The 24,176-nt window shown below is 42.4% G+C and overlaps 1 protein-coding gene across 4 annotated transcripts in view; it reads right to left on the bottom strand.

Annotated features, from left to right (window-relative positions):
- C7H1orf112 (chromosome 7 C1orf112 homolog) overlaps positions 1–24,176 on the bottom strand; it is a 674,745-nt gene that overhangs the window by 234,057 nt on the left and 416,512 nt on the right. For all 4 annotated transcript variants that reach the window (XR_006390915.1, XM_044302156.1, XM_044302158.1 and 1 more), the window contains one exon: positions 21,846–21,935. Coding sequence is in view for 3 of the 4 variants with exons in the window: in XM_044302156.1 (XP_044158091.1) it covers positions 21,846–21,935 (90 nt within the window). In the remaining variant the exon portion in view is untranslated. The remainder of the gene's footprint in view (positions 1–21,845; positions 21,936–24,176) is intronic.

Below are 24,176 nucleotides of genomic sequence, written 5' to 3'. Positions count from 1 at the left end.
ATCAATAGGCTCGAAAGGTTCTGAAGTGAGAGAAGAGAGGACCAAATTTAAATCCCAGGGAGGAACTCTATTTATACAAACCGGAGATAACGTAGACACTACTGTTACAAACCTCTTAACCCAAGGATGTTCTGCTAACTTAAACTCAAACAAAGCACTTAAAGATTAAATTTGGACCTTCAAAGTGCTAGGCCTAAGCTTTTTCTTCCATCCCTCCTGCAGGGAAATATAATACAAGCGGGATGTCAGGAACCTCTATTACATCCACCGGTCTTTTGGCGAACCTGAAAATGGCCCTCCAAACTTTAAAGTAGATATCTGAAGTGACCTTCTTCCGACTCGCCAACAAAGTGTTAACTACTTCCTCAGAAAGACCTCTTTTCATTAAAATCTCCCTCTCGACAACCAGGCAGTCAGGTACAGATTCTCCACTTCTGGATAAAAAATTGGACCCTAAGAATCCATAAGCATCCATGGGGACGATATTGACATCCTGCGGAGCCAGGAAAACCACACCCATCTCGGCCGAAAGGGAGCTCCAACTATTACCGTGGCTCCCTCCTCTCTGATCTTCCTGAGGACCCTTGGTAACAACTTTAAGGGGGGAAAGGCATAAAGAAGACCCTGCCGACATGATTGGGCTAATGTGTCCACTGCTCTCGGATGCTCCCCCGGAGATAAAAAAAACAAGACCTCTACCTTCCTGTTTTATCTGGTGGCAAAGAAATTTATATCCAGAGTCCCCCACAACGCTGCAATCCGATTGAAAACCCCCTGATCTAGGGACCACTCTCCCTGGTATAGACAATGACGACTGGGAAAGTCTGCTTTCACATTGTCTGAACCCCTTAGATGTACCGCAGACAGGGATAATAGAGAAGCCTCTGCTATACTGAATATCTGATGAGTGAGTGTCATGAGGCCATGAGCCCTTGTACCTCCCTACCGATTGATATAGGCCACCGCTGAAGTGTTTGCACATCAAACACCTTTCTTTTCTTGGGACCTAAACCTTCAAACAGAGTCCTGGAATGATTACTGTGGCTTCTGATCATCCAACCCCATGGTAGCCCTAACAGCCTTGACTAGGGAGTTTGTGTTCTCAATATGAAAAAGTGGTTTCCCTGCTGCCTCATCATCAAAAGACTCATCTGATGACACCTATTTGCCTTCTTCCAAACCGGAAAGTATATCACTGTCACTTGAGGGGAGTCCTTAGCTGCAGCTAAAGTAGTACTGGGTGGCTTTTATCAAACCGCTAAACGACTCTCTGATCTCTTCATGAATCATCTGATTAATGCTGCCAATTAAAGACTGAGCTCCCTCCTCCATTAACTTGCTGATACACCCTTGACATCGGGGTTTGAGTAGGTAGCTTTTTCTTACACACAGCACATGCCCCTCTACTTTACCCTGGAGGTCTTCCTAAAAGACTCCTTAGATGCCCAAGTAAATAAACATGACACCATGAGCATTATTAAAAAAAGATTCATGCTGGGACATAACCCCTCTTACCCCACCCTTGTACCGATGTATCACTAGTGGTTTCAGTGCACTGAGACTGCTCATTGTTCACATAGCAAACACCAGATAGAATGGAGGAACAGCCACTTTTTTTTCCATTCAGCATGTCAGAACGCCGAGTGGGCTTTTCTCCTCTGTATGCGCAAGTCGGCTCCCTCCCCTTCCGATGCACAGTGCATCCACACGCGGGCCGGCGGCTGAACATGCGAACACACCCGCAGAGGTTCGCAGGAGTTCAGGAAGGCTGGAACCACCCCCAGGACCCGGGAAGGAGAACGGAAGGGGTAGGGAGAGAGAATGGAGCCCAGACTTCAGCAGAGGCTACTAAAGGTGTCTTATGCCGCATGGGGTAACTCTCCTCACACTATCATCATAGCCAGGCCCCCGACAGCTCCATCTTCATCTTATTTCCAGCAGATCCAATTCTCTCATGCCCCTTAGGACAGGAAACATAACTGGAGGTAGAGGGGATGATCCCTCTTTTAAAGGCAATTCTGTTTCCTGTCCTGAGGAGTGGGAGGTGGTGTCTTCAGGGGTGCTGTCATAGACAAAAGAAAATGTAGAAGAGATTTCAGAATTTTACTTTTTGGCACAATTTCCTTTGTAATCAACTTTTTCCAGTAACAAAGCCAGGGTTAACAGCCAAACAAAACTTAATATTTATTGCCCTCATTCTGTAGTTTACAGAAACACCCCATATGTGGTCATAAACTGCTGTACAGGCACACGACAAGGAGCAGAAGGAAAGGAACTCCATATGGTTTTTGGAGGGAAGATTTCACTGGGATAATTTTAAGTTGCCATGTTACATTTGAAGAACCCCTGATGCACCCCTAGAGTAGAAACTACAAAACGTGACCCCATTTTGGAAACTACGGGATAAGGTGGCAGTTTTGTTGGTACTATAAATGATTTTTGGTTGCTGTATATTACACTTTTTATGAGGCAAGGTCACATTTTTATACAGCAGGTTGTATCTATATTCTGAGAGCCATATTTTTTTTATTTTTTTTGTGTGCGATTTTTTTTGGTGGGATGAGAGGACAGTTTGATTGGTACTATTTTAGAGTGCGTATGACTTTTTTATCACTTGGTATTACACTTTTTGAGAAGTAAGGTGACAAAAAAAATAGCCTTTTCTTTTACACCATTTTTTAATTAATTTTTTAGGGTATTTACCTGAGGGGTTAGGCCATGTGATATTTTAATAGACATGGTTGTTACAGACACAACGATACCCAATATGTATACTTTTTCTTATTTTTTACGTTTTACACAGCATTTTTGAAACAAAAAAAAAAAATGATTGTGTGTCTCCATAGTCTGGGAGCCATAGCTTTTTAATTTTTTGCCCAATTGTTTAAAGTAGCTAATTTTTTGCAGGATAAGGTAATGGGTTGATTGGTACTATTTTGGGGGGCATACACCTTTTTGATCGCTTCGTGTTGCACTTTTGTGATATAAGGTGACAAAAAAAAGGATTGTTTTAGTACAGTTTTTACTTTATTTGTTCTACCACGTTACAGGGTCGATCATGTGATATTTTTGTAGAGCCGGTTGTTATGGACTCGGCAATACCCTATGTGTCTGTTTTTAACAATTTTATGTGTTTTATTTTGAGATTTTTTTTTAATATAAAAAAAACACTTTTTTGTTTACTTTTTTAAACTTTCTATTTTTGTCCCACTCTGTGACTTCAACTTCTGGGGTCTGATCCCCTGTGAAATGCATTACAATACAACCTGATTTTATGCTGACAGCCTGCCTGTGACACCCAGCCTAAGAGCTGGATCTCACAGGCTTCCGTAGTAGGCAAACTCTCATGTCTATGAAAGGCATCAGACTTGCCTTCTCTGCCATCGGGTACACGCCACTGCAGCACGGGGACCCAATGGGGAAGTGGAGTGCACCTGTTCCCTCCGCAAGCCGCGGCCGCATACAAAGGGTCAACACTCCGGCATCTGTGTTTTCACTGATGCCGGTGTATGCAAGCAGGGGACTGTCTGTCAGTGACTACTGGGTCTGTGACGCTGATCAGGGGTAAACTGATGAAAATAAGCAAGTCAGATGGGAAAATGTTCTGTTTTTACTTAGTTAAATAATAATTCTGCACACTAATGGATGCCTAATAATTCTGCACACAGATATTCTCCCAAGAAAGCCAAAACCTCACTTTTACGGCTCATGCACACGGCCGTTGTTTTGGTCCCCATCCGAGCCGCAGTTTTTGTAGCTTGGATGCAGACCCATTAACTTCAATAGGGCCGCAACAGATGCGAACAGCACTCCGTGTGCTGTCCGCATCCGTTGCTCCGTTCCGTGGCCCGCAAAAAAAAGAAAAATTGTCCTACTCTTGTCAGTTTTGCAGACAAGAATATGCAGTCATATTAATGGCTGTCCGTGCTGTTCCGCAAATTGTGGAACGCACACGGATGCCATGCGTATTTTGCGGATCAGCATTTTGCAGACCGCAAAACACAACGGTCTTGTGCATGAGACCTTACTTTCATAAATTTTCAGTTTGAGGTTTATTAACATTTTGCATTGATAGACAGCATTGAAATTGTGTAATAAAACGAATTCACAAAAATTAAACGTGCAAATTAACTACCTCCCGACCGCCTAACGCACAGATGCGTCCGGGAGGCGGTCGATTCATTCATCCTGGACGCATCCGTGCGTCATCACGCGAGACGCGAGATTTCGGTCTGAGCCGGCCCGCGCATGCGCATCGTGGGCCGGCAAAAGTTGAATAACCATTTCGTCACCAGCCTGCCAGCCAATGATCGTGGCTGGCAGGCTGGCGATTTTTAAAATCTCAAATCAGAAGCCATGGAACACATTATATTTGCAAATATAATGTGTTAAATGGCTTCCCTGCTCTTCTGCTGTTCTTTTTGGTCGGTTGGTTCTAGCAGAGGAGCAGGCATCACAGTAAGTAGCACCAAATACCACACATAGCCCCAGATCACCCCCCTGCACCCCAATTAACCACTTGATCACCACTTCTTGCCCCTGTCTATCACTAGTGAAAGGGAAAAAAGTGATCAGTGTAAACTGTCACTTTTTTTTTTCAATAGTATTGACTGTTAGGCTTTAGGGATAGTTTAGGCCCCTTGGTTAGGTAGTTTAGCGATCGTTTAGCACCTAGCCCACCACACCGCAGTCACTTTTTCACTGTCAGATCTATAATAGTATTCACCTTAGTTCACCCTCCTCCCAAAAACGCAGTGTTTGCCCGATCAGGCCTGATCGGTCGCCCACACGTGCATTCACCCACGCCCGCCCCGCCGCAGTGACAAAAACATTTTTTGGGGGGATCACTGCACAATCACTTTACAAGCGCTGCGGCGATAAAAAAATCTGTTTTGATATTTTTATCAGTTTTAAATTTTTTTATCAACCGCAGCGGCCTCCGGTACTTCGCTAGCCTCCCATTTGTAAGACAGGCTTGCTTTTTTTCTTGGGTAGTCTCAGGGAATACCCCTAAATTTAGTAGCCCAACTGTCAAACAGGGGGTATTCTTCTGAAGAGGCCTACAGGCTTCTGACCCAGTCGGATGAGGAATGGGAACCCTCATCTGATGAATCTAGCGGGTCAGAATATGAACCTGAAGAAAGCAGTGGCAGTTTGACTCAAAGTTCGGACGAGGAGGTTGAGGTCCCTGATAGCACCAGGCGTACCCGGCACCGTGTCGCTAGACCACAGGTTGCGCAGGATCCGCTTCAAGAGCAGCATAGTGGGGCTGGCGCTGTCGGATTACATGGTGAGGTATACACCAGCAGTGCAGCCTATCCTGGTCCTAGTACCAGCACTGCCGTACAACATGGTGAAGTGACGAGCACCAGAAGGGCAGTTGAAGCTGGTACGGTGGCATGTGCAGTAGTTACCCCGTCGCAGCCACCGCACAGACAGGCCCGTAGAGCCCCTAGAATCCCTGAGGTGCCAGGAAACCCTGATTGGCAGTCCCCAAATTCAGCCGCACCTGTAGTTCCCCCTTTCACTGCCCAGTCTGGAGTTCAGGTTGAGACAGCTCAGATCGGTTCGGCCCTGGGATTTTTTGAGCTGTTCTTGACTGCAGAGCTCTTGGACTTAGTTGTGGCAGAAACAAATCGATATGCCACTCAATTTATATCCGCCGGGAAGCTTTTATGCCCAGCCTATCCGGTGGAAACCAGTCCAAGTTTCCGAAATTAAAACTTTTCTGGGCCTTCTCCTCAACATGGGTCTAACCAAAAAGCATGAATTTCGGTCATATTGGTCCACAAACCCAATTCATCACATGCCCATGTTCTCTGCTGCTATGTCTAGGACACGATTTGAGACCATCCTGCGTTTCCTGCACTTTAGCGACAACACCACCTCCAGTCCCAGAGGCCACCCAGCTTTTGACCGGCTACACAAAATTCGGCCCCTCATAGACCACTTCAACCAGAAATTTGATTTCTATACCCCTGAGCAAAACATCTGTGTAGACGAGTCACTAATACATTTTACCGGGCGCCTTGGCTTCGAACAATACATCCCAAGCAAGCGCGCCCGGTATGGGGGTCAAATTGTATAAGCTCTGTGAAAGGGCCACAGGCTATACCCACAAATTTTGTGTCTATGAGGAAAAAGATCAGACCCTGGAGCCGGTCGGTTGCCCTGACTACCTGGGGAGCAGTGGGAAGAAAGTCTGGGACTTGGTGTCACCCTTATTTGGCAAGGGGTACCATCTTTATGTGGACAATTTCTACACAAGTGTGGCCCTCTTCAGGCATTTGTTTCTAGAATAGATTGGCTGCTGTGGCACCGTGCGAACAAGTTGCGCGGGCTTCCCCCAACGGCTCATTACCACCCGTCTTGCAAGGGAGGAAAGGGCTGCATTGTGTAACCAAGAACTGCTCGCAGTGAAATGGAGAGACAAGCGTGACGTTTACATGCTCTCCTCCATTCACATAGACACGACAATCCAAATTGAGGGAGCAACCAGAGTCATTGAAAAGCCCCTCAGTCCACGACTATAACCTTCACATGGGAGGGGTGGACTTCAATGACCAGATGTTGTTTCCGTATTTAGTTTCCCGCAGAACCAGACGCTGGTATAAGAAGGTGTCTGTATATTTAATTCAATTGGCTCTGTATAATAGTTTTGTTCTCTACAATAAGGCTGGGAGAACACGATCCTTCCTCAAATTTCAGGAAGAGATCATAGAGAGCCTCCTGCACCCAGGAGGTTCCGTGGCCCCATCCACCAGTGTAGTTAGCCGTCTACACGAGCGACATTTCCCCAATGTCGTTGCTGGTACCTCAACCCAACCGTCACCCCAAAAAAGATGTTGTGTCTGTAGCAGGAGTGGAATAAGGCGTGACACCCGCTATTTCTGTCCTGACCACCCTGCCCTATGCTTAGAGGAGTGTTTCCGGAAGTACCACACACAGGTACACCTAGCATAGGGATCACATCTCAGAGGACAGGCACACAGGGATATTATGGCCCATTCACACACAGCTGCTGCAAACCTCTCCTTTCACCTGGGACAAAGTGCATAATGCACCTCGCCACATCTTTGGGCGATTTGCGCTTTGCACATTGTTCCACGGGGAAGGAGAGGTTTTTCCTATAAAGGCAAAAAAAAAAAAAAAAAACAGTAAGCAAAAAATTTTATGTTCAGTTCCAAAAGTTAAATAAAGTTTATATGTTCTGTTCAAAGGTTATTATAAAGTTAATAAAATTTATTGCGTTGCGGCCAGTTTTTTTTTTTTTTTTTAACCTTCCAAGTGGACCAACCGATCGACTAGCTGCAGCACTGATGTGCATTCTGACAGAAGCACTGTGCTGCTGTCAGATTACACAAAAGTCGGTGTATGCGGCGCTGCAAGACGAGATTTCTCCTCTGCAGTAAAAGATACGTTTGCCGAGGCATATGAGCTGAGGAGGCGGCGGTGTTCATATGCTTTGGCAAACACTTTGTATATAAAAAAATAAAATAAAAAATCCAGGCAATGATTTATTCATCCACATCGATTGATGTGAATGGAGAAATCGGGTTTGCCAGGGCATACGAGCTAAGTGGGTATGGATGTTGGGCGGAGCTCTTATGTCCTGGCAGACGCCTTTCCCCTTTTTTTTTTTTGGCAAAGATTTTTTCATCCACATTGATCGATGTGAATGAAGAAATCTGTGCTGTTCATTTTTTTCTTTCAGTCCAGAGGTTGAACGGAAAAAAAAACAAAAAAAACCTGTATGCTCAATATAAGGAGAATAGCAGAAACTCCTAATGCTGGCCATAAATGTAATGATTGCGGAGACCCTCAAATGCCAGGGCAGTACAAACACCCCACAAATGACCTCATTTTGGAAAGAAGACACCCCAAGGTATTCACTGACGGGCATATTGAGTCCATGAAAGATTAAAATTTTTGTCCCAAGTCAGCAGAAAGTGAGACTTTGTGAGAAAAAACAAACAAAAAAAAAATTTCCGCTAACTTATGCCCAAATTCTTTTTTCGATGAACTCGCCAGGCCCCTCATTGAATACCTTGGGGTGTCTTCTTTCCAAAATGGGGTCACATGTGGGGTATTTATACTGCCCTGGCGTTTTAGGGGCTATAAAGCGTGAGAAGAAGTCTGGGATCCAAATGTCTAAAAATGCCCTCCTAAAAGTAATTTGGGCATCTAGGCTGCAAAAAAGTGTCACACATGTGGTATCGCCGTACTCAGGAGAAGTTGGGGAATGTGTTTTGGGGTGTCATTTTATATATACCTATGCTGGGTGAGAGAAATATCTTGGTCAAATGCCACCTTTGTATAAAAAAATGGGAAAAGTTGTCTTTTGCCGAGATATTTCGCTCACCCAGCATGGGTATATGTAAAATGACACCCCAAAACACATTCCCCAACTTCTCCTGAGTATAGCGATACCAGATGTGTGACACTTTTTTGCAGCTTTGGTGGGCAAATGGGCCCACATTCCAAAGAGCACCTTTAGGATTTCACAGGGCATTTTTAACAGATTTTGATTTTAAACTACTTCTCACGCATATGGGCCCCTAAAATGCCAGGGCAGTATAACTACCCTACAAGTGACCACATTTTGGAAAGAAGACACCCCAAGGTATTCTGTGAGGGGCATGGTGAGTTCCTAGAATTTTTTATTTTTTGTCACAAGCTAGCGAAAAATGATGATTTTTCTTTTTTTCTTTTTACAAAGTCTCATATTCCACTAACTTGTGACAAAAAATAAAAACTTCCATGTACGCACTATGCCCATCACGAAATACCTTGGGGTGTCTTCTTTCCAAAATGGGGTCACTTGTGGGGTAGTTATACTGCCCTGGCATTTTAGGGGCCCAAATGCATGCAAAGTAGTTTGAAATCAAAATCTGTAAAAAATGACCGGTGAAATCCGAAAGGTGCTCTTTGGAATGTGGGCCCCTTTGCCCACCTAGGCTGAAAAAAAGTGTTACACATGTGGTATCGCCGCACTCAGGAGAAGTTGGGGAATATGTTTTGGGGTGTCATTTTACATATACCCATGCTGGGTGAGAGAAATATCTCGGCAAAATACAACTTTTCCTATTTTTTTATACAAAGTTGGCATTTGACCAAGATATTTCTCTCACCCAGCATGGGTATATGTAAAATGATACCCCGAAACACATTCCCCAACTTCTCCAGAGTACGGCGATACATGTGCGACACTTTTTTGCAGCCTAGGTGGGCAGCCTAGGTGGGCTTTGGCCCACATTCCAAAGAGCACCTTTTGGATTTCATAGGCCATTTTTTACAAATTTTGATTGTAAACTACTTCTCACGCATTTGGGCCCCTAAAATGCTAGGGCAGTATAACTACCTTACAAGTGATCCCATTTTGGAAAGAAGACACCCCAAGGTATTTTGTGATGGGCATAGTGAGTTCATGGAAGTTTTTATTTTTTGTCACAAGTTAGTGGAATATGAGACTTTGTAAGAAAAAAAAAAATAATCATCATTTTCCGCTAACTTGTGACAAAAAATAAAAAGTTCTATGAACTCACTATGCCCATCAGCGAATACCTTAGGGTGTCTACTTTCCGAAATTGGGTCATTTGTGGGGTGTTTGTACTGTCTGGCCATTGTAGAACCTCAGGAAACATGACAGGTGCTCAGAAAGTCAGAGCTGTTTCAAAAAGCGGAAATTCACATTTTTGTACCATAGTTTGTAAATGCTATAACTTTTACCCAAACCAAACCATTTTTTTTTTTAATCAAAGACATGTAGAACAATAAATTTAGCGAAAAATGTATATTTGGATGTCGTTTTTTAAAAAAATGTTACAACTGAAAGTGAAAAATGTCATTTTGTGGCAAAAATTTCATTAAATTTCGATTAATAACAAAAAAGGTAAAAATGTCAGCAGCAATGAAATACCACGAAATGAAAGCTCTATTAGAGCTAATAGAGAAGAAAAGGAGGTAAAATATATTTGGGTGGTAAGTTGCATGACCGAGCAATAAACGGTGAAAGTAGTGTAGTGCAGAAGTGTAAAAAGTGGTCTTGTCATTAAGGGTGTTTCAGCTAGGGGGGCTGAAGTGGTTAAATTGTGCACACAGTGTGTTGAGTGTGTGTTTACACAGTGAGGAACAGAAGTATTTGAACACCCTGCGATTTTGCAAGTACTCCCACTTAGAAATCATGGAGGGGGCCTGAAATTCACATTGTATGTGCATTTCCACTCAGACGGAATAAAACAGAAATTCAGGAAATCAAATTGTATGATTTTTACCGCTTGCCGCCACGCTAACGCCGGAAGGCGTCATTGCGGCGGCTCTCCCAGGCTACACTAACGCCGATTGGCGTCATCCCGCGTGAGCAGAGATTTCCTGTGAACGCGCGCACACAGGCACGCGCGTTCACAGGAACGGAAGGTAAGCGAGTGGATCTCCAGCCTGCCAGCGGCGACCGTTCGCTGGCAGGCTGGAGATGTGATTTTTTTTTAACCCCTAACAGGTATATTATACCTGATATACCTGCTACCTGGTCCTCTGGTGGTCCCTTTTGTTTGGATCGACCACCAGAGGACACAGGTAGCTGTGTAAAGTAGCACCAAACACCACTACACTACACCCCCCCCTGTTACTTATTAACCCCTTATGAACCCCTGATCACCCCATATAGACTCCCTGATCACTTCCCTGTCATTGATCACCCCCCTGTCATTGATCACCCCCCTGTAAGGCTCCATTCAGACACCCGTATGTGTTTTACGGATCCATGGATCGGATCCGCAAAACACTTACGGTCGTCTGAATGGAGCCTTACAGGGGGGTGATCAGGTAGTCTATATGGGATGATCACCCCCTGTAAGGCTCCATTCAGACGTCTGTATGTGTTTTACGGATCCACGCATCTATGGATCGTATCCGCAAAACACATACGGACGTCTGAATGGAGCCTTACAGGGGGGTGATCACCCCATATACACTCCCTGATCACCCCCTGTCATTGATCACCCCCCCGTAAGGCTCCATTCAGACGCCCGTATGTGTTTTACGGATCCACGCATCCATGGATCGGATCCACAAAACGCATACGGACGTCTGAATGGAGCCTTACAGGGGGGTGATCACCCCATATACACTCCCTGATCACCCCCTGTCATTGATCACCCCCCTGTAATGCTCCATTCAGACATTTTTTTGGCCCAAGTTAGCAGAAATATATATTTTATTTCTTACAAAGTCTCATATTCCACTAACTTGTGTCAAAAAATAAAATCTCACATGAACTCACCATACACCTCACGGAATCCTAATGCGTAAATATTTTTAGACATTTATATTCCAGACTTCTTTTCACGCTTTAGGGCCCCTAAAATGCCAGGGCAGTATAAATACCCCACATGTGACCCCATTTCGGAAAGAAGACACCCCAAGGTATTCCGTGAGGGGCATATTGAGTCCAGGAAAGATTGACATTTTTGTCCCAAGTTAGCGGAAAGGGAGACTTTGTGAGAAAAAAAAAAAAACACTTTCCGCTAACTTATGCCAAAAAAAATGTTTCTATGAACTCGCCATGCCCTTCATTGAGTACCTTGGGGTGTCTTCTTTCCAAAATGGGGTCACATGTGGGGTATTTATACTGCCCTGGCTTTTTAGGAGCCCGAAAGCGTGAGAGTGCAAAAAAGTGTCACACGTGTTTTGGGGTGTCATTTCACATATACCCATGCTGGGTGAGATAAATATCTCGTCAAAAGACAACTTTTCCCATTTTTTTATACAAAGTTGGCTTTTTTTTTAAATTAATTAATTTTTTTATTTTATTGATTATAGTACAAAATTCATATCCATATAACATTTATAATATCATAAATCCTTAAGTCCGTAGGTTTCTAATTTATAAACATGGTTAATAATAATTTCATACAAATACCCATGCTTATGGGGATAATACAAGTCGAATGGAAATCTCACTTGCTGAGAGGAGAGCGGGATTCGCCCGACATCAATAGCCCAATACGGCAAACACACACAACATCTCAATGTCGGAAGGTCCCGCCATCCTCCAGCATTCCTAGATACTCCAATGCTCAGATGTAGCTTTACATCCGTCACCAATTACAATGCACATAGAAAAACCGGACTAATAAGATCATCCCCAGCCCTACCCACCTATCCCCCCCCCCCCCCACTTTGCAGGGGAAAAAAAAATATATATAAAAAAAAAAAAATAAGATGCGGTTCTTGGAGAGGATTTCACTCTCTAATTTAAATGAAGCCCAAATAGAATATTTGGAGACGGAGTTATCTCTTTCGGAGCTTCAGGAGGCTCTGGGGTCTATCTCAGGGAGCTCATCGCCAGGGATGGATGGCCTCCCATATGAGGTTTACCATAAGTATAGTGATGTGATTCTTCCTCAGCACATAATTTTAATCACACTGTCGTACAATTCAATATTTTGCACAAAATATATGTGAGACCTATGTGGTTATACAGGAGAGGACTTAGAGTCTCCTCTGACTGCCCACGTTGTGGCGACTCCGAGGCAGATCATCTACATCTGTTCTGGGACTGTCCAATGGTGAGCAGCTATTGGAGATCGGTCCAAATTAACTTGGCTCGTAAACTTAACATTGTTATTCCTCTGTCCCCCAGGATATGGGTCCTGGGAGACTTATCGGAGGTTAATTATCAACCTATAAAACGCCAATTATTGATTAAGGTGATGTTTTTGGCCAGGCTTCTTGTTTCTAGACTATGGTTTTGCTCTTCTGCTCCAGACTGTAACAACTGGTTGGCTCTGGTCGAGAAAGTGAAAATCTATGAGAGGATTTTGTATAAACAAAGAGGATCCTACTTAAAGTGGGGCAAACTGTGGGAAGACTGGGACATGGCTAATTAATTAATCTAGAATTTCCTTCTTTATTATACATATATTCTTTATTTTTTTTACAAAGTTGGCATTTGATCAAGATATTTATCTCACTCAGCATGGGTATATGTAAAATGACACCCCAAAACACATTCCCCAACTTCGCCTGAGTACGGCGATACCACATGTCTGACACTTTTTTGCAGCCTAGGTGGGCAAAGGGGCACACATTCCAAAGAGCACCTTTCGGATTTCACCGGTCATTTTTTACAGATTTTGATTTCAAACTTCTTCTCACACATCTGGGCCCCTAGAATGCCAGGGCAGTATAACTACCCCACAAGTGACCCCATTTTGGAATGAAGACACCCCAAGGTATTTTGTGATGGGCATAGTGAGTTCATGGAAGTTTTTTTTTTTTTTTTTTTGTCACAAGTTAGTGGAATATGAGACTTTGTAAGAAAAAAAAATAAATCATCATTTTCCGCTAGCTTGTGACAAAAAATAAAAAGTTCTATGAACTCACTATGCCCATCAGCGAATACCTTAGGGTGTCTACTTTCCAAAATGGGGTCACTTGTGGGGGTTTTCTACTGTCTGGGTATTGTAGAACCTCAGGAAACATGACAGGTGCTCAGAAAGTCAGAGCTGAGTATGGACGCCTGAGGCTGCTGCTCCGTACACAGATCACCTCTGAAGCACTTTATTAGTGAGCTGGCACACCGATCATGGTTAAAATCGGAGGCCCAAGGACCGGAGAGCACTCAGCTCCAGACAGAAAGAATCCCACCACGGGAGAGATGGACAAATTTATAAAAAAGGCGGCGACGCTGCATGTCTCAAGGGAGCCCAAGATGGCGCCGACTCCCACTCGCGCCCCGCGTCCTAAACATGCAGATCTCCTAGACCAGGCTACAGGAGGAGAAGATGAAAGTGCGGACGACCTTCCGATATCTCGCTCCTTTCTGAGAGAGCTCTTATCCTCCTCCCTAACGACAGCCCTGGAGCCTCTGAGCTCCGATCTTGCGGCCATTAAACAGGACATATCCCAAGTTGGTAGCCGGGTGGAGACGCTTGAAAGCACACAAGAGGCCATCATCAGACATCAATCTGCAGTTTCTCAGCGGTTCCTGAGTTTGCAGCATAAGATGAACAGCCTCTGCAACTCCCTGGAAGACCAGGAAAATAGAGGTAGGAGGAATAACTTGCGCTTCCGTGGGATCCCTGAAACGGTGGAGGCAGGAGATGTCCCAAGCACTGTGGTGCAGATTTGTATGTCTCTCCTGGGCCCAGATACGGTCCACGAATTCACCCTTGAGAGAGCACACCGCGCTTTGAGGCCTAAACCCCCTTCCACAGCCCCACCAAGGGACGTCATTTGCAAGTTTCTGAGCTTCCCGGTTAAAGAGGCAGTTATTAATAAAGCCCGCCATTCGGACAAAGTGAGCTGGAACGGCCATGACATCCAAATATTCCAGGATCTAGCTCAGTCCACATTGGATAAAAGAAGAGCCCTCGGTCCCCTTACCAGATTATTGAGAGACCGTAAGATCCCCTACAGGTGGTCCTTTCCCTTTGGACTTATATTCTCTTGTGAGGGTCGCAGATTTACAATATCCAACCATGCGGATCTGGATCCGGTCTACAATCATCTACAGATTGATCCATTGGAGATAGAAAACTGGGACCCCATCCAGGACTTTTCTGACCTCCCTGACATTCCTCAACCAGGCGTTTGGGAGCGCCAGCGTACCCCAAAGCGTCACAGAAGCCCCAAGAACCCAAGAAGATCCACATCCAGAAGATTGCCTATGGTCAACTGATCCTATTCATCTATGTCCAATCGGACATGCCAGTCCTTTATTTTTCCCCCACTAGTATTTCTCAGGCTTGACTATGCCTGATACTTTACTGTTCATAACGGGTTTATTACCGTATTGTTATTCAGTTAACGTTCTTGTTTTAGGATGTATAATGACCTGCGGCTCCTTTAAACGTTCCGCAGAAATGTACAATGACACATGTTTGTTCATACTCCACAGCACGTCTGACTTGAAGCCTTTCTTGGTGGGAGATGGCGGAGCGGTCCTTTTCAGATCTTAAGGTAAATGGAAGATATACAAATGACCTCTTATAATGTAAAAGGTCTTAACGCTCCTTCCAAGCGCTGCCAAATCTTGTCAGACTTGAAGAAGATGGGCTGTTCCATCGCCTTCCTCCAAGAGACGCACTTTAGGGTGAACCACTTCCCAAATCTGTCCCACTCCTGCTTTCCTATTTGGTATCACTGTGGTACGAACTCGTCTGCATCCAGAGGAGTTAGTATTGGTTTTAATAGGAACATTCCTTTCACCTATATGGATCAAATTTTAGATCCTGAGGGCAGATTTATTCTTTTAAAAGGTCGTATATCCAATCAGATTTATACCTTTATTAATTTGTATGCTCCAAATGTCAATCAGATCGCGTGGATACAGAAGATTCCTAAGATGATCGACCATTTTAGAGAAGGGGTGATCGTTATGGGTGGAGATTTCAACCTTGCTTTGATCCCCTCTGAGGACTCATCCTCCAAAAAATCTGCTCTGTCAAATAAAGCCTTATGCAAACTGAGGAAATCTTTTCATGAGCGCCGTCTGATTGACGTTTGGAGATCCCTGAACCCCACAACTAGGGATTTTACTTTTTTCTCGAACCCTCACAGTTCATACCAACGTTTGGACTATCTTATGATCTCAGCTGACCACATTCAATTGTGCCCTAAAGCCCAAATTGGCTCCATTAGCATTTCCGATCATGCCCCCATATGGATTAACGTCCTCACGCCTGACAGGCCAGTCACCTCCTATAAATGGAGGCTTAATGAGACGTTGATCCAATCTCCTGAGAACAAAGAAAAAGTCCTCAACTGGTTAAATGACTTCTTCTCAACCAATAATACCCCTGGTATACACCCCTATATTTTGTGGGACACCCATAAGGCTTTCATTCTAGGCCAACTCATAAGCCTAGGTGCGTACACTAAAAAATTGAGACTAGCTCGTGTTGACTCTCTTCTCAAAAACATCAGGGAGATTGAGACCCTCCACAAGAGATCCCTATTAGACTCCCACATGAAAAAACTTACACTTCTCAGGAGAGAATTAAAAAACCTTCTGAACGCTCAATCGGCTAAATTTTTCCTCCACGCACAATTTAAATATTTTGCCCACGGGGACAAGGTGTCCAAATTTATGATGTCCAGGATTAAGAAGAGGAAAGCCCAAAGTTTCATTTGCAAAATACGCAACAAAGAGGGGGATTTACTCCACAAAACTGAAGAAATAACTAGCAGGTTCTCCGAATTTTACCGCTCTTTATACAACCTCCCCCCTCAGGAGGAGCCCTCCACTAACGTTACACATCAAAATTCAACAAACATCCCTGCCCAGGACTATACTACCCCAGAATTTATATGTCAGGACCCAATTAAACTCTTTCTCCGCTCTTTAGATTTGCCCCGATTGACCGACGCTCACATTAACTCCCTAAACTCCCCATTTACTAGTGAGGAACTGTTCCTAGCTGTTAAACGACTCCCAAAGGGTAAGGCCCCTGGCCCTGACGGATTCCCAGTGCTGTATTATCGCTCATTTCAATCCGCCCTACTACCACACTTACTCAACGTTTGTAATCGGACCCTACAGGGTGACCCTCTCTCCCAGGAGATGGCAAAGGCTAACATCTCTATTATCCCTAAGGAGGGCAAGGACCCCACGGACTGCGGTAACTACCGCCCTATATCTCTATTAAATTTGGACTTAAAACTCCTGGCTAAGCTATTGGCTAATCGTCTCGCCCCCATCCTTCCCCACCTCATCCACAGAGATCAAACAGGCTTTATCAAAGGGCGAGAGGGGAAGGACAATACAGCCAGAGTCCTAAATGTTTTGCTCCATGCCTCAAAACATCACCTCCCTCTAGTCTTGGTCAGCACCGATGCCTAAAAAGCCTTCGACCGAGTACAATGGAAATATATGTATAGCACTATGGAACACTTTGGGATTCCTAAAACCTTTATAAGTTCTATTCAAGCGATGTACACTAACGCTTCGGCATCGGTGCTGATCAATAACACTATTTCCTATCCTTTTCCCATAAACAATGGAACTAGGCAGGGGTGTCCTTTGTCCCCCTTAATTTTTGTATTGGTTTTAGAACCCCTCCTCTCTCTCATACGTAGTGAAAGCACTATTAAAGGGCTGAAATTGGGTGATCAGGAACACAAAATAGCTGCCTTCGCCGATGACCTTCTTATAATGTCATCTAATCCCGACGAATCTCTTAAAAGTATATATTCCATCTTGGAAAAATTTAGTCTCCTTTCCAACTTCAAAATCAACATGAAAAAATCCCACATTTTAAGTATTGGGCCACACCAGAAACAAAAAAATGCCTTGGTCCTTTCCTCCCCCTTTAATTGGGACTCACCCTATTTAACTTATTTAGGAGTTAAGATCCATCCCGATATTACATCTTTATTCAAGCTAAACTATACCCACCTGCTTGGATCTATTAAAAACCAACTGGCAACCTTGAACCCACCCTTACTGTCTTGGTTTGGACGGAAGAACATGGTCACGTCCCTCGTCCTACCTAGACTGACATACCTGCTCCAGGTACTCCCCATTCCAATACCAAACTCCTTCTTTCACTCGCTGGGTCAACACATACGCTCTTTCATATGGAACGGTAAAAAGGCAAGGATCAACGTTAATACCCTTCAGAGGTCTAGAACCCAAGGTGGAATTGGCCTCCCTAACCCCTCAACATACAACAGAGCCATACTTCTCTCTAGAGCCCTAGATTGGTATAGAAACCCCATGCATAAATCCTGGGTTGAAATGGAGACTCCTCCTTATCTCCAAAATCTAAGGGTCTTGTTAGTAAACCCCCACCATGATCTGTCACCTACCGTCAAACATAATCTACTCGTATCATCTACACTTGGGACATGGAAATGGTTTCAGAACTCTGAATGGGGTTTCCCATCTCCCTCCCCGCTTATCCAAATCAGAGATGTGTTGGGCTTGGCACCCTTGGAGCTTAGACAAAGCGTTCCTAAAAGTTTACGATCCTCGGATGTGCCAATAATCTCCATCTTATTAATGAACGAGGAGGGGACGGTCAGCAGAGAATCCCTCGTCTCTTCTCTTCCAGAAGTAGCATCCTACCCCCTCATGCTCTCATTTTTGATGACTTACATCAATAAACATATACCAATTAGCTCTCTCATTAGACCTCTCACTTGGTTTGAGAGCCTTATCCTTAACCCGTCTCCCCCGAGGAAGATCATATCTCAATTATATAAATACCTCAACACGGTAATCCTACCTCCCAAACCTAGCTTTATAACCTTGTGGGAAAGGGACCTAGGCACTCACTTCACATGCAAGGACCAATACAATCTGTTTACTATACCTCACACCTCCTCGAGATGTACCAGGATCCAGGAAAATGGGTATAAGGTACTAACCAGATGGTACAAGACGCCTACAGTAGCACGGCCTCCGACACTTGTTGGAGATGTGGAGTGGAACGGGGAACAATGTTTCACATCTGGTGGGACTGCCCCCTGATCCTTGACTGGTGGACTACCATTTTCAAGGAATGCAACAGAATTTGCAAATCAAATATTACCCCCTCACCAGTACTGGCTCTACTGCGGCTTCATACTGCCCACGGCACGAAACTCCCTCCCATATTCAAGATCTTGATTATTGCTGCCCGGCTCCTAATCCCTACTTATTGGTTGTCCCCTAACGTTCCTTCTGTGGAACATTGGTCTAATAAAGTGGATTCAATATATAGGCTCGAGGAAATTGCTGCTTGGGAAAAGTGGAGATCCTATAGAAATTTTCAGGGATAGTCTTATTCTCATTGCTCTACCGTGCATTATCTCTCATGATGGTGGTACTTCTCTTGCTTACGTGCTTAACATTTATGCTTCATACAATTTTAGCATTGTTTGTATACATCCTTTGTTGTAGTTTTATTGCTTATTGATTATTGTGCGCCTTGAAACAATCCATGTAACACAATCTATGTGTAACGGGAACTCATTTCCCTCTTTCCTTTTCAATGAACCAATGCGATTGTAACTGATATTTATATCGCAATAAAGCTTTTGAAAAAAAAAATTTAAAAAAAAGTCAGAGCTGCTTCAAAAAGCGGAAATTCACACATTTTTGTACCATAGTTTGTAAAAGCTATAACTTTTACCCAAACCATTTTTTTTTTACCCAAACATTTTTTTTTCTCAGACATGTTGAACAATAAATTTAGCAAAAAATGTATAAATGTCTTTTTCTTGCAAAATTTTACAACTGAAAGTGAAAAATGTCATTTTTTTGCAAAAAAATAGTTACATTTCGATTAATAACAAAAAAAGTAAAAATGTCAGCAGCAATGAAATACCACCAAATGAAAGCTCTATTAGTGAGAAGAAAAGGAGGTAAAATTCATTTGGGTGGTAAGTTGCATGACCGAGCAATAAATTGCTAAATTTGTGGAGTGCCGATTTGTAAAAAAAAAAAAAGGGCCTGGTCACTAGGGGGGTATAAACCTGTGGTCCTTAAGTGGTTAAAATAATTTATTTGCCTTGCACTGCTGAACATAAGTATTTGACCACCTGAGAAAATCTGTGTTAATATTTGGTACATAAGCCTTTGTTTGCAATTACAGAGGTCAAACGTTTCCTGTAGTTCTTAACCAGGTTTACACACACTGCAACAGGGATAATGGCCCACTCCTTCACACAGATCTCTAAGGTTTCGGGGATGTCGCTGAGTAACACAGTTTCAGCTCCCTGCAAATATGTTCTATTGGATTTAGGTCTGGAGACTGGGTAGGCCACTCCAGAACGTTGATATGCTTCTTAAGGAGCCACTCCTTGGTTATCGTGGCTGCGTGCTTTCGGTCGTTGTCATGTTGGAAGACCCAGCCCCGACCCATCTTCAATGCTCTGACTGAGGGAGGGAGGTTGTTGCTCAAAATCTCACAATAAATGGCCCCATTCATCCTCTCCTTAATACAGTGCAGTCGTCATGTCCCCTTCGCAGAAAAGGATCCCCAAAGCATGATGTTACCACCTCCATGCTTCACAGTAGGGATGGTGTTCTTGGGATGCAACTCATCCTTTTTCCTCAAAACACGACGAGTTAAGTTTAGACCAAAAGCTCGGGAACCATCTCTGCAATGCATGATTTAAAACCATGACGGTCTAGTGTTCTACTGACATTGACTTTAGAAACTGTGGTCCCAGCATTCTTCATGTCATTAACCAGCTCGTCCCTTGTCATTCTGGGCTGATTCCTCACCTTTCTTTTCATCAGTGATACCCCATGAGGTTAGATCTTGCAAGGAGTCATAGTCCGAGGGAGACTGACAGTCGTCTTTAGCCTATTCCATTTTCTAACAATTGTTCCAACAGTTGATCTATTTTATCCAAGCTGCTTGGCAATTGCCTGTAGCCCTTTCCAACCTTGTGGAGGTCCACAATTTTGTCTCTGGTGTCTTGACAGCTCTTTGATCTTGCCCATGGTAGTAGTTGGTGTCTGACTGACTGTGGGGTAGACCGCTGTCTTTAAAGAGCTCAGACAAGTACTATTAAGTCAGATTAATGAGTGAAGTAGAGGTAAACTTTTTAAAGGCACAGTAACAGGTCTTTGAGAATTAGAATTCTTGCTGTTTCTCAGGTGTTCAAATACTTATGTTCAGCAGTACAAGACAAATAAATTCCCCTTAGTGACCACCAATACGCCTTTTTACTGATGTAAACAAAGGGGGTTTAAGACAGATAGCTGGTGTTAATCAATAATTATATGTACCCAAAATGGTGCATTAAAAACTATAGCTTGTCCTGCAAAAAATAAGGCCTCATAAAGGTACATTGATGTTAAAACAAAAAGGTTAAAGCTCTTGGAATGCAATTTAAAAAAAAATGTGTGTGGTCACTAAGGGGGTTAAAAATCAAACAATGTGATTTCCTGAATTTTTTTAAAAATTCTGTCCCTCAGTGGGAATGTACCTACAATGTGAATTTCAGACCCCTCCATGATTTCTAAGTGGGAGAACTTGCAAAATCGGGGTGTTCAAATACTAACTGTTCCTCACTGTATATATATATATATATATATATATATATATATATATATACACATACATATACACACGTCTTCTGACTTTTGTATAATTTACTACATTATATTGTTATAATGAGCTTATTTTATTATAGACTGTGTTGTGAATCACTGTGAACACCATAGAGCGTTTGTAAATAGAATTTCCATTTATACCAGTGAAGGGCATGATAAACTAAGAAACATGCTTTACCTTTACAAATTGTGTTAATATGAATATTATAAGTCTTTACACAAGTAATACAGAGGCCAGAATTTTTTTTTATCCCTCATGTACACACTCTGTAGTATTAATTAATGCAAAGTGGAACTACAGCCTGGGCACTCTGCTCTCTATGTACCAGTCTGTAAGCCTACGCTATTTAGAATAGCTCCATTTAGAATCTTGCTGAATCTCTAACAAGACTACAGCAAATGAAAAAAATAAAAAAAACAGGCACATACATTTTTTATCAGTATACTTTAAACATACAGCAAAAATATATAGTGTGAATACAGACTACGGCCGTGTTAACACATTGCAGTTAAGCTATTTTATTTGAATACATATTTATTAACTTTTGCATAAAGCGAGTACTATTGTAGGATTGCAGCAACTGCTAAACTACTGTACAGTGAGATTAGATTATGAAAAGGTCTTTTGCATTCTGGTGAAATCTGTAGTTTGGCATTACTGTCTCTCCCGTAAAACTAATTCTAGCATGTGCAACATTTACACAATATGCATCTCTTTCTCTTTAGAGCAACTACTATTCAAAACAGTAAAACAAGAAAGTGATCATGAACATAGGACGGCATCACATACCTGGTTATCAGCATCCAATAAAAAGAGTAGACGTTTAAGCAGGACAGTTAGGTGAACAAGATGGTAAGCACTGCCAGGGCTTGACTTTACCTGCATAGAAAAACTGCACATGAGCTAAGAGGAAAATGTAAATCAAAGTACCCACCCAAACATCACAACATCTTTTGACCACTTCCATACTGAGCCATTAACGTCCCAACTGACCAAGCAAATCTGAGGTGGCATTTTATGTGGTAATAACTTTGGAACGTTTTTATTGTATTTATCCAAGCCATTCTGAGACTGTTTTCTCATGACATATCATATTTTATGTTAGTGGCAAAACAGATATTACATTTTATAAAAATAAATCTGAAATTTACAAAAAAGTTGGAAAAAGCGCAATTAAAAAAATTAGAATTTCTATGCTTTGAAAACAGATAGTGATACCGCCCAAATTGGTAATTTATTAACATTTACTGTATATCTTATTTATATTCACATAATTTTATGAATGCGATTTTAATTTCTTAGAACGTTAAAAAGGCTTGAAATTTTATAAACAGTTTAAGGGCCAATTCAGTTCTGAAGTGACTTTGAAGGACTTGCATAATAGAAACTACCCATAAATGATCTTATTTTAGAAACTACACACTCAAATTATTCAAAAATGATTTAAGAAACTTTGTAAACCCTTTAACCCCTTAAGGACCCTCCCAATTGTTTGCATCTGACATGTGTCACTTATGTGTTGATAACTTTAAAACACTTGCTTATCTAAGCCATTCTGAGACAGTTTTCTCATCACACATTGTACTTCATGACTTATGGCTTACATAATAGAAACCACCCATAAATGGCATTTTAGAAACTACATCCTCCAGGTATTCAGAACTGATTTTACAAACTTTCTAAACCCTTTAGGTGTTCCACAAGAATTAAAGGAAAATATAGATGAAATTTCAGAATTTCAGTTTTTTTTTTTGCAGATTTTCAATTTTTATCATTTTTTTCCAGTAACAAAGCAAGGGTTAACAGCCAAACAAAACTCTATGTTTTGCCCTGATTGTGTAGTTTACAGAAACACCCCACATGTGGTCGTAAACGGCTGTACGGGCACACGGCAGGTTGCAGAAGGAAAGGAGTGCAATATGGTTTTTAGAAGGCAGATTTCATTGGGATCATTTTAACCCCTTAAGGACATGGCCATATTTCACCTTAAGGACCAGACCATTTTTTGCAAATCTGACCAGTGTCACTTTATGTCTGAATAACTTTAAAACGCTTTTACTTATCCAGGCCATTCTGAGAATGTTTTTTTCCAAATTTCTATTTCTCTACTTTTATAATAGATAGTAATACCTCCAAAAATAGTTATTACTTTACATTCCCCATATGTCTACTTCATGTTTGAATCATTTTAGGAATGCCATTTTATTTTTTGGGGACGTTACAAGGCTTAGAAGTTTAGAAGCATTTTTCAGAAGATTTCTAAAATCCACTTTTTCAGGATCAGTTCAGGTCTGAAGTCACTTTGTGAGGCTTACATAATAGAAACCACCCAAAATGACCCCATTTTACAAACTGCACCCCTTAAGGTATTCAAAACGGATTTTAAAAACTGTGTTAACCCTTTAGGTGTTCCTCAAGAATTAATGGAAAATAGAGATACAATTTCTAAATTTCACCTTTTTGGCAGATTTTCCATTTAAATCATTTTTTTCCAGTTACAAAGCAAGTGTTAACAGCTAAACAAAACTCAATATTTATGGCCCTGATTCTCTAGTTTACAGAAATACTCGATATGTGGTCGTAAACAGCTGTACGGGCACACAGCAGGGCGCAGAAGGAAAGGAATGCCATACGGTTTTTGGAAGGAAGATTTTGCTGGACTGGTTTTTTGACACCATGTCCCATTTGAAGCCCCCCTGATGCACCCCTAGAGTAGAAAATGCACAAAAGTGACCCCATTTTGGAAACTATGGGATAGGGTGGCAATTTTGTTGGTACTATTTTAGGGTACATATGATTTCTGGCTGCTCTATATTACACTTTTTTTAGGCAAGGTAACAAGAAATAGCTGTTTTGGCACCATTTTTATTTTTTGTTATTTACAACATTCATCTGTAGACAGGTTAGATCATATAGATTGAAAAATCAAAATAGGCAGCACTACTACGTCAGGTTCCCCGGATGGGTGCTCTTAGCCTACAGATTCACCCAAACTATAAAACTAAACTAATATGTCAAGAAAAGGCTGGGCACTCGCAATATCTGGAGTAAGTGGTACTTTATTATTCAGACCATAAAATCTTAAAACAATAAATATGTGTAAAGACAAGTCTGGCCAGA

Source organism: Bufo gargarizans, chromosome 7 (genome assembly GCF_014858855.1).
Source record: "Bufo gargarizans isolate SCDJY-AF-19 chromosome 7, ASM1485885v1, whole genome shotgun sequence".
Classification (NCBI taxonomy): domain Eukaryota; kingdom Metazoa; phylum Chordata; class Amphibia; order Anura; family Bufonidae; genus Bufo; species Bufo gargarizans.
The sequence above is the reverse complement of the archived record's forward strand: the minus strand, read 5'-3'. Positions and strand labels throughout refer to the sequence as shown.